Genomic DNA, 12182 nt, shown 5'->3' on the forward strand with positions numbered 1-12182 from the left:
CTCCAAAAACACCATTTATTTTACAAATGCTATGGTTCATTGAATGTCATTGTGAAGTTACTCTCTACTTCTGATAATCTTGAATTAAAGTAAGGATGTTTATGTATACTAGGTAATTTTTGCATCTGCTTTGTTAAAACACAAAATTTAAACACAGCAAAAATTTAATTTTTATTTTCTTCTCAAACTGCATAAAAGGCATGCACAATAATATCGTAATATAAGGCATTTCTTAAACATGTAACAAAGCACTTCTTAACTTTTTTCCAGCATGGTCCTCCTCATTTGGCAAACTTGGTGGTGCAAGGAACCCCACAGCAGAGCCCACATGAGCCAATTGTGTCAACACACCCACCATATCAACCACAGGTTTCTGAGATGTATAGTGTGGCTACTACAGTCCAACCAATACAATCTAGTGCTTCCCCACAAGCTGAAGACAGGTAAATATCTACTTGTGATGCCTTCAAAGTCTGTAACTGCTCTAAAGTTGTTGCTGAGTCCCTGTTGGAAAACAAAATTTGGTTGTACTCTTCAAGATCCCTATTTATAAGGTCGTCTGTCTGAATGGGACATGTTATCAACTGGTATCTATCCCTCTGTCTGTTCACCATTCACACTTCCCACATTTTCAAAAGTGCTGCCACTCATTTTTAGCTCAAAGGCCAGGTGAGTTATTGTCATCACTTGGCGTCCATCGTCTTCCATCATTGTTAACAATTTTTCAAACCCTTCTCCTCTGACACTACTTGACCAATTGGAACCAAACTTGGTATGAGTGTTCCTTGGGGTATCCTGCATAGAACTGATGTGGGAATTTTTGAAATGTTGAAAAACATGGTCATTGTTACTAAAAATAGAACATAGGGTCAGGCAGTAGTTTTTTTGTATGCATCTCCAACACCATTAGGTTTAGCCAAACCCTTTCAATTGCTGAAAGGATCCTGATTATAAGGCTTTCAAAAGTCTTCAGGGATCAAAGTTGTCAGGTGACTCCTTGTAAGAGTTACTGTCCTTGAAGTATGAAAATGGCATTTTTTTTCAGTTTCAGCCAATATTTTATTCCCCTTGAAAGACAAACTTTAACCAGGTGAGCGATTCAGGCTCCTGGGAGCCTCATGTTACAGTTTTCAGCCAATATCTTGAAAACTATGATAGATAGGAAATTTCATTTGCTGAAATGATTCTTATGATAAGTCCTACCAAATTTTTCTTGAGTTAAAATTGTTGGACAACTTCTTGTTAAATTTATTGCCTTTGAAAGGCAAGCAGCTGGGAGGCCAGTGACACAGGAGAGTTCTTTCTAAAGTCCAAAGTAATGTGATTTCAAGTCCTAAATCAATGTCATTTTTAACGTTTCAACGGAACGTTTAAAAACCGTAATTTCACTCACTCATCGTGTTTCAAAAAATAATCAATGGTATCTGTAGCTTCCTGAATAATTCATTTTTTCACTTACTCTTTAAACCTTATGAACGAAAACTTTTTTCTTACATTATTTTGAAGAAATCAAGCATCATGTGGAGAGTTAGGATGTGTTAATCGTCGATTAAATCATGAAACTTGTCGTTCACAAATCAAGTGATGAGCATTTATGTGTTTAAGGGGATGAGAAATTCATATAAAACATTAAATATCCACATAAGAAGAGATCTATGGGATGCAATTGTGCTGGGCTTTCCTTACCTACCTTCACGTCTGTGACTTGTCCATAGACGTCATAACTTAGATACATTCAGAACGTTTTGGACTTATCAAATGAAAAAATAGTTAATTTTTTAAAGTGTTTCTAAAAATAGGAAAGCTATTTTTGGATTCCTCATTTGATTGTTTGAGAAATTAATGTTTTTTTGTAATTATCAAGTTCGAAATAGACTATTTATTAATGAATGGAGAGTAGGGAATTTTCAACAACAAAATAGAATGTTAAAGAGTTGTAGGTCTAGAAAATGTTTTCGTAATCTGTACCTTTCCAAGTAGAAAAATTAATTAATTAACAACAGAAGAAATACAATATATTTTTGAGCAGAGGAATGAAACTGGTTGATATTTGTGTGTGTATGTGTGTTTGAAAATCATTCTTGTGCCTCTGCCTGCTTTGCTATTTTTATTTATTATTTTGAATTAATCCAGGGGCTAGTTTGTATACATAAGTGCACTCCCTAATTTATTTTACATTTGCTTAAAAAAAAACTTGCTTGTGTTTTGTATGGCGTTAGTTCAATTTACATGGCCGGTGGACTCAAACTTTTAAAAAATCACAACACCTTGTGCAGAGGTTTCAATCCAGAATTTCAGGTTAGCAAGGGGAATTGAACTTAATCCCCAGAATAGTGAGGGAAGAAATTTTTTGCGGTAGAATTTGTGAAAAAACAATATTACATGCAATAAAAACAAAAAAAAACCCTGTCCCCCAATTTATTATTTTTAGAGTGGAGCATGCCTTTCCTTGGTTCCCCCAGACCTATACATGTATATTCTAACACACAATGAACCTTTATTATTAACTTTTAATGACTTCATCATGCATGGCCATTATCTGTACTTCAGTACAAGTTTATTTAGCTCTGAAAGCCTGTGTGACAAGTAATTAAGTCTGTGAATCCGACAAAATTTCTAAGTTTTGTCAATGGGAGATTTGGTATGTGTAGTATATATGAAACAAATTAAAAGAATGCATAATAATTAACTTTATAAACGAAATAAAACTAAATCAGTATCTCCTCTGCCTCATCATCAGCCGGTAATGGCGTTGTGGACTAGGGTAAAAATGAATGTCTTATTTTATTATATGGGGATCGAGTGATGGCTTTTTTTAGGTATCATTCGATAGGGAAATGTTCAAAGATTACATCATTGGTCAATTCATTCACAAATAAACAATGGGATGTGATTGTTTCCGTTATTAATAGGCCCTGGGAATCTCACCATATTTTGTACCGAAAGTGAAAGCAAACTCTCTGGATTCAACATAAGTATTTTATGAACAACCAAAAACTTATAGTTCAAATTTTGTTTTCTATGAAAAAATCATTTTACTTTCAGTTTTTCTTTATATTCACGTATCAACTAAATTTATTCAAATTAACACAATTTTTTCGAAGTACCCGATGTAAATATTCATATGTAATGCATTATCACACCCTCTGGTGGTATTTTCATAGTCTCTCCTTGGAAGAAAAATCTTTAGAGTAACGGGTGGAGGTACATAATTGGTCACTTTTGTGATGTTAAATGGTTGCATAGATATTGTGCATTGTCAAGTTAAAGAGAATGGTGTCCATGTGCAACAGGTGAGACATCTGTGATTATAGTTTATCTGTTTTAGGACTTAAGCATATGAAACATTGGTAAATTAGCCTTCAATTAAATTGTGGATCAAATTTAGAGTTATGGAATTTTATTCCTAAACAAGTTGGGATTTTGCTGTTTTGGGGTTTTTGAATCTTAATTAAAAAATAATTCGTGGAGGGGGTAGATTTGTACTCATTTTAACATGGGTTGGGTATTTATATTCTCATTTAACACCTTGCCGTCGCTCGGTGTTAAATAATCGAATATAAATGTTGTACCCATGTTAAAATCAGTACAAATCTACCCCTGAAAGGATTTATTTCTTTTCTAATATGACAAATACGGTAATTTTTGTGACAAAAATTTCCCTAGGTATAACCAAAATAAAGGCTGTTCTGTTTAACCTCCCCCATATGGAAGTAGGATTAAATTTATATATATATACATTTGTAGGTGTTAAATGTGTGTATTTATATAATTCATTTCAATTAGATTACCACTCAGCCGTTAAATCATCACGTAAACGTTTTTAAGTGAGTGTTTTGTCTCGAAGCAACATCAAAAGAAAACTACAGTGTGGGATAAATACTCAGTTAAAATAGCTTTTGAATGAAAATACAAATTAACTTTTGGACAGGTTTATAAATATGGGAAAATGGTGAAATGGAACAAATTTTGTAAATGTGTGTGAAGTTCGATACTGTTTATATTGATTACAGTTTATACTTCAGAAATAAGTAGTACACATTGGCATTCATTTTCTACATATTAGGAAAAAACAGTTCTAAATATTAGAAACACAACTGTATTATTACAGCTTTATTTTACATAATGTAATCTTTGAAAGTTTGATCCATCAAAAACATGGCCCCTGTTACTAAAAATAGAACATATGGGTCAGTCAGCAGTTTTTTTGCAAATATCTCCCAAACATAAGGTTAGACCAAATTTTGACAGTGTAAAAATGTTCAGCATGATGAGATCTATATGTGGTTAAGTTTTGGTGAAAATCTGTGGACTCATGTTGAAGTTATTGCCCTTTTGGGATGTTTTTTGCTGTTTTTTTATGTTATTACTTTCAAAAATCTTCTCCTCAGAAACTACTTTAGAGAATTCAATGAAAATTGGTTTGATTGTTTTTTAAGGGTATCCTGCACGAAATGACTGTTTGGGTTTTTTGATCCATTGAAAAAGATGGCCATCATTACTAAAAATAGATCATGTGGGTCAGTCAGCAGCTTTTCACATATATCTCCAAACAGTAAGATTAAACTGAGTTCTGTTCTGGTTAAGAGTGTTCAACATGATGAGATCTTTTTGTGGTCAAATTTTGGTGAAAATCTGTGAACCCATGTTACTACCCTTTTTGGATGGTTTTTTGCTGCTTTTTAGCTCACCAGACCAAAGGCCATGTGAGCTATTGCCATCACTTGGTGTCCGTTGTTGTTTGTCATCGTCATTGTTAACAATTTTTTTAAAATCTTCTCCTCTGACACAGCCTGACCAGTTGGAACCAGACATGGTATGAATGTTCCTTAGGGTATCCTGCATAGCTCTAATGTGGGGATTCTTGATCTGTTGAAAAACATGGCTGCCATTACTAAAAATAGAACATAGAGGTCAGACAGTAGTTTTTCACATATATCTCCAAAATTGTTAGGTTTAGCCAAATTCTGACAGGGGTAAAAGTGTTCAGCATGATGAGATCTATCTGTGGTCAAATTTTCATATTGATCCATTAAGCCATGTTGGAGTTATTGCCCTTTTATGACATTTTTTGCTATTTTTTATGTTATTTCTTTCAAAAATCTTCTGCTCTGACACTACTTGACCAGTTGGAACCAAACCTGGTATGAATGTTCCTAGGGGTATCCTGCGTAGAACTGGTGTGGGGATTTTCTATCCATCGAAAAACATGGTTGCCATTACTAAAAATAGAACATAGGGGTCAGACAGTAGTTTTTCTCATATATCTCAAAAACCGTTAGGTTTAGACAAATTCTAACATAGGGTATAAGTGTTCAGCATGATGAGATCTATCTGTGGTCAAATTTTCATTTTAATCTGTTAAAGCTGCATTAGCTGTCATTTTCATAAATTTTTTTTCAGTTGAAATACACCTTAGCTTGAATTATTTCTACTAAAATGTACTTTTCCTGTAGAAATTTATTTGATATCCACAAAGAAAATGTATTTAATACATGAAATAGGTGTCTATATATTTATTGTCTTGCCAGACAAAAAATTGACCTAGATAAACTTGTATGCATGTGACTTCTGGTGACCTTAATCTGTGCATGTGCTGTAAGGGTCGCTTCTTAAATAACAAATCTGATAGCAAGCGAAAGTGGTCATTCAACAGCTAGGAAGACCTGTGGACTCAAGCCATAAAAGAAAAAGTTCAAATAAAACACAAGGATCTTTCAAAATTTACGTATTGTGATACAGTGTTGCTCAAATATGGTCATTATTTTGTTTGAAAACTAATCAAGAAGTAGGTGAAATGAAATGAAAACAAGACACATGCTTACCTGTGTATCTGTTATTGTTATTTTTTTAGCTCACCTGGCAGGTGGCCAAGTGAGCTTATGCCATTACTTGGCGTCTATTGTCGTCGTCGTGGACAAATTTTAAAAAATCTTCTCCTCTGAAACTACTGGACTGACAGGTCTTTAACTTGGCATGATTGTTCCTTAGGGTGTTCTGCACAAAATGACCTTTGGGATTTATGATCCATGAAAAAACATGGCCACTGATAATAAAAATAGAACATAGGGGTCAGATTGCAGTTTTTTGCAAATAACTCGAAAACCGTTGCCTTCAGCAAATTTCTGGTTGGGGTAATATTGTTCAGCATCATGAGATGGACCTATGCCAAAATTTTCAAAACAATTGGTCAACTGATGTAGGAGTTACGGCCCCTGAAACAGTGTTTTTTTTGTATTTTTGCATGTGCAACTTAGAAAATCTTCTCAAAATCCATTGCACAGAATTCAATGAAAGTTGACATATATATGTTCCTTAGGGTATCCCACACAAATTGACAGATGGGATTGTTGATTCATGAAAAAACATGGCCACCATTACTAAAAATAGAACTTAGGGGTCAGATGGCAGTTTTTGGAAATAACTCAAAAACCGTTGCCTTTAGCAAAATTCTGGCATGGGTAAAATTGTTCAGCATCATGAGAAGGACCCATGCCGAAATTTTCAAAACCATTCATTGACTACTGTAGGAGTTACGACCCCTGAAACAGTTTTCTTGTTGTTTTTTTTTTTTTTTTCACTTGTACAACTTTGAAAATCTTCTCTAAAACCATTGAAGATCATTGAATGAAAATAAGCATAATAGTTCTTTAGTGTATTGTGCTCAAAATGACTGTTGTGATTTTTAATCTGTGAATAGATATGGCTGCCTATATTAAAAATGGAACTTAGGGGTCATAAGACAGGTTTTTGAAAAAAATTCAAAAATTGTTGCCTTTAGCAAAATTCTGGTTCAGGTCATGAAAATGCTATGAAAAGCATTTCCTGCATTTGACAATTTAGTTGATTTTAACTTAGCCTGTCTCATTCCTCAGGTTTTTCAAATAAGCAAATGGTTAACCAGGTGGGCGATTCAGGCTCTCTTGAGCCTCTAGTTACCAAGGTTAAAGTGTTTTTAACCCAGGTGAATGTCCTGTAGGCAATCTTCGGAAATAATGGTGAAAATTAATTAGATCAGAGCTAGCGATCTTCTCTGATTAAAAAAAATGTTGTTTTTACAATATTCTGTAGGAATGATCAACACTTACTGCTTCAATTGCATTACTACAAACTTCTTTGAATCAGCAAAATTCAATAGAATCAAAACTAAACAAATTTGGCAGCTAATGCAACTTTAAGCCGTGTTGGAGTTATTGTCCTTTTTCTACATTTTTTTTTTTTGGCTATTTTTATTGTTATTTCTTTCAAGATCTATCTGTTTTTTGCATATATCTCCAAAATGGTCAGTTCTTTTAATTGCTGAAATGATACTTATAATAAGGCCAACAGAACTCTTCAGAGCTAAAAGTTGTCAGATGACTCCTTGTAAGAATTATTGCCCTTGAAAGGGGAAAAATGACTTTTGTCACAGTTTTCAGCCAATGTCTTGAAAACAATGGTAGATAGAAGGAAACTTTCAATTTGTGAAATGATCCTTATGATAAGTCCTACCAAAGTCTTCTTGAGTCAAAATTGTTGGACAACTTCTAGTTTAAAAATTTAGTGCCCTTGAAAGGCAAAACTCAACCAGGTGAGTAATTCAGGCTGCTGGGAGCCTCTTGTTTATATTCTTAAATTGTATATTTACAGAAATTTCTCCCCTGTACAAGGTGTTGTTTATGGAGATGATAAACAGTTGATGCCCCCGCCTCCAATACCAGGTAAGTTCATAATTTTATGTTTATTTTATGGTGAACTCAACTTTTTGGAGTATACATTTTTTTATGGTTGTGTCATATCTGTAAAATTTTACAATTTCAATAAGTTTGTGAGCACAGTATATTTCCAAGCAGAGATTGGGATTTGTAATTGTAATTATTAATCATGTGTAATTGATAACATTTTTCCAATAACAGTTGTAATCATTAATCATCCCAGAATCTAATCAATTTCTTTTCAAAATACCCTGTAATTATCATTACTTTTTTTATTACATCCTGATTAGAATAGAATTAAATCTAAAATAGTGTCGTTGAAAAATGTATGAAGAATGACAAAAGATTATTTATCAGCTATTTTAAAGAAAGTTTAAAATGAAGAGAATTAATATTTTGATGATTCACAAACCTCCAAATACGTATTACGAGGTTGGATGTTGCAAATGAAGAATCTCAAAGTAAGAATTGATGTATTTCAAAGCTGCAAAAACAGATTTTCAATATAAAAAATGGAAAGTTACACACTTATAAGTTAAAAATTGATAATTTACAAATTAAGAAGTTAGGAATTAAGAAATCTGACCCTGTTGGTATTTCATAGAAATCTGTTCCTTTAATGACTTTTTACATCCCCTGTTTTGACAATGTATTGATTATGTTACAATAGAGTTTTAAACATTTATCTACTGTAAACAAAAATTATCTTTGGAGTGGGGAACACTTTGTCTCATTCCTATCAGGTGTGAGAAGATGTTGGAGATAGAAAAATTAATCAGAATAGGCTTATAAATTAATTAGATTTTTTAATAATTTTTATAGGTCTTTTGGCAGAAAAAAAATTCTACAAATTATATTATTATAAATTTGCTTTGTTACTTCCTTGAATTGAATATTTTATTTTGAAAAGTGATACAAATATATCCTTTTGGTTGTCACAATGAATGTATTATGTTTAAGCTTCCTTGAAGAGACCATCAATGGACAGGCTAGACGCTGGTGCCAGGAAGAAGGAAAGATTGTCTCCAACTGGTACACACAATATTATTTTAATTTCCTTTTAGCCCCATGCGTGTCTGGCTGTCAAAAGAATAGGCTGCTGCAGCGCTAAGCTTGTCATAAAGGGCGACTAAATAGTGCCCAGAACCAACTGGGTTGTATGCCCCAGGTGGTGGAATGGGGTACCCTGGCATGCTACATACTGTGGTCATCAGGCCATAATACAAAAGTACCTGACCGCAAACTACAGTGGTGCACTATGTTGCGAAAGATACCACTTTCATTGCACATTTAAGAACCCTGCTGTGGTATTCTATGGGAGTAGGAAGTTTGCAATCCAACACAGGAGGCTAAATTGCCCGATCCTTCCTACCTCTCAATATTTCCAGTGGCAATTAAAACCCATTGACCCTATTGTCCTTGTGTCCAATCCCATTTTTAGCTCACCTTGCCAAAGGCCATGTGAGCTATTGCCATCACTTTCTGTCTGTCGTCATTGTCGTCTGTCGTCGTTGTCGTTAACAGTTATACAAAACTCTTCTCCTCTGACACTACTTGACCAATTGAAACCAAACTTGGTATGAATGTTCCTTGGGGTATCCTGCATAGAACTGTGGTGGGGATTTTTGATCTCTCGAAAAACATGGCCGCTGTTACTAAAAATGGAATATAGGGGTCAAACAGTAGTTTTTTTGCATTTATTTCCAAAACTGTTAGGTTAGGCTAAATTCTGACATGGTTGAAATGTTCAACATGATGAGATCTATCTCTGGTCAAATTTTGGCTTTAATCCGTTAATCCATGTTGGATTTATTGCCCTTTATCAACGATTTTTGTTATTTTTAATGTTTTTTCTTTCAAAATCTTCTACTCTGACATTATTGGATCAATTGGAACCAAACTTGGTCTGAATGTTCCTTGGTGTATCCTGCATAGAACTGGTATGGGGATATTTGATTAGTCAAAAAACATGGCTGCTGTTACTTAAAATAGAACATAGGGAACAGAAAGTAGTATTTTGCATATATATCATCAAAACTGTTTGGTTAAGCTAAATTCTTTCAATAGCTGAAATGATCCTTGTTATTAGGACTACAATAGTCTTCAGGGATAAAAGTTGTCAGATGACTCCTTGTAAGAGTTATTGCCCTTGAAAGATAAAAAATGACTTTTTCTTTTTTGACAGTTTTCAGTCAATATCTTGAAAACTATGATAGATTAAAGGTAACTTTCATTTGTTGAAATGATCCTTATGTTAAGTCCTACCAAAGACTTCTTGAGTCATAATTGTTGGACAACTTCTTGTTCAATTTATTGCCTTTGAAAGGCAAAATTCAACCAGGTGAGCAATTCAGGCTCCTGGGAGCCTCTTGTTCATTTCATCATCATTTTATATCCATATTATTATCTATTTCATGTTCATCGCCTGGATATAGCTGAAATATTGCTGCTCAAGCATTAAACCCCAAAAATCAATCATTAATTTCCTAGTAATTAATATTATTGGAATTATTGTAATTTGAAATTTAAATGCCTAGTGAGGAAGGACATTTAATTCATTTTAGATAAATACAGGTTAGACATATTGTTTACATAGGAAATGATAATTTTAACCTCAGTTGTTCTGCCTTTGTTATTTATGTCTTAGCCTTTGGCATTTACTATGTACATATTAATTTGTAGAACGTATTGATTTATATTTTAAGAGACTTTAATTCATTGTAGACTATAGAGAAGAAGAAGATAAATCCAGGGGTAAATACCAATATAACCATATATCTAATGCTCCTCAACTGTATACACAGGCAGAGGCTGATAACTTCCAGGATCAAAGACCACCAGCTGACAATGAACCTCCTCCTGGCTACCAGTTTCAGCCCCCTCAGTCAATCACAGAACAGTATCAATATCAGCCAGGACAACAGCCAGGAACACATTTATTACCCCCTCCTCCTGCACCTTTATCTGTTATGTCAACTCATCATATACAACAACCTATGTATTCCATCTCTCCATCACAGAGTCCACCAAACATTTACACACAACAACAAGAGGTACTAACATCTACAGGACATCCCTATCCTACACATACCATAACACTATCTGGACCTCCACAAGCACCAGAGCAAATTCTTGCTCCTCCTCCTGAGGCAAGACCTGAAGATATTCAGCCCCCACTGGAACAGTTACAACAGCCACCACCAAGCTATGCTACCATGCCTCCACCACCTATTTCTAGTAGTCAGTACCTAACATCTCCACAAACAATGCCACTGATGGCTCCCCCTGCTCAGCCTCCTGCATTGTCTGTACAGCCCCCTAATTATCCACCTCCTGGGATGCCATATTATATCACAAGCCAGTAGGTTTTATGTGTTCTGATGTTAACTGTCTCTTTATTTTTACTAAGAACAAAAACCATGGAAAAGCAGTATTTATTGCTTATTTAAAAGCTTAGAGAAGTGGATTCAGTTTGCAGCACTAGTGTTTTGATATGATTTTGACATAGTGTGTGTGTGTGTTTGTGTGTGTGTGTGTGTGTGTGTGTGTGTGATATTGAAATTTAAGTACCATATATACTGTTAGTTTGTGAAAGGTTGGCTATTGAATTCTTGAAGTGTTAATCAAGAGATGTATCACACATGTAAGTTGTGGATTTTGTTTGAAAGGGACAGTATAATAATACACAGTGTTATATGAATGTAGAGGAGTTACCTGATCAAATGTTTGTCAAATGATATGTGTGGCTTTATTTGTTGCTTTGCTTGTTAATGAATGATGGTCTCATGCAAGGAATTAAAAAATCAACAAAATAAAACAAGAATTGAAGTTTAATGGAAAATTATTTTTTCATGCCCTTTATAGCTCACCTTGCCAAAGGCCATGTGAGCTATTGCCATCACCTGGTGTCCGTCATCCGTTGTAGTCGTTTTTTCAATTTTTCAAAACTCTTCTCCTCTGACACTTCTTGACCAATTGGAACCAAACTTGGTATGAATGTTCCTTTGGGTATCTGGCATAGAAACTTTTTGGGGATTTTTTATCTGTCGAAAAACATGGCTGCCATTACTAAAAATAGAACATAGGGGTCTGACAGTAGTTTTTCCGCGTATATCTCTGTAACTGTTAGGTTAAGCTAAATTCTGACATGGGTTAAAGTGTTCAGCATGATGAGATCTATCTGGTCAAATTTTCATTTTTATCTGTTAAGTCATGTTGGAGTTATTGCCCTTTTTCAACATTTTTTGCTATTTTTAATGTTATTTCTTTCAAAAATGTTCTACTCTGACACTACTTTACCAATTGGACCAAACTTGGTATGAATGTTCCTTGGGGTATCCTGCATAGATCTGATGTGGAAATTTTTGATCCACTGTTACTAAGAGTAATCAAGGGAACCAAGGTTATGGCGGTAATCAAAAGAATGTAATCCAGGGACAAAGACCAGACATGGAAAACCGACATACACAAAAAAGAACATAGAGTAAC

At 34.3% G+C, this 12182-nt stretch overlaps 1 protein-coding gene across 2 annotated transcripts in view; it reads left to right on the forward strand.

Moving 5' to 3' along the window:
• The window catches only part of LOC148623075 (KH homology domain-containing protein 4-like), a 38299-nt gene extending 26771 nt beyond the window's left edge, over positions 1 to 11528 (forward strand). For both annotated transcript variants that reach the window (XM_088573573.1, XM_088573574.1), the window contains exons 15-18: positions 271 to 443; positions 7630 to 7700; positions 8655 to 8726; positions 10419 to 11528. In XM_088573573.1, the coding sequence (XP_088429699.1) occupies positions 271 to 443; positions 7630 to 7700; positions 8655 to 8726; positions 10419 to 11059 (957 nt within the window). In that variant the 3' untranslated portion in view covers positions 11060 to 11528. The remainder of the gene's footprint in view (positions 1 to 270; positions 444 to 7629; positions 7701 to 8654; positions 8727 to 10418) is intronic.
• Positions 11529 to 12182: the final 654 nt, after the last annotated feature.

The sequence above is a fragment of the Perna viridis genome, chromosome 3, assembly GCF_037379345.1.
Source record: "Perna viridis isolate PV_CMFRI_1.1 ecotype Kerala chromosome 3, ASM3737934v1, whole genome shotgun sequence".
Taxonomy (NCBI): Eukaryota; Metazoa; Mollusca; class Bivalvia; order Mytilida; family Mytilidae; genus Perna; species Perna viridis.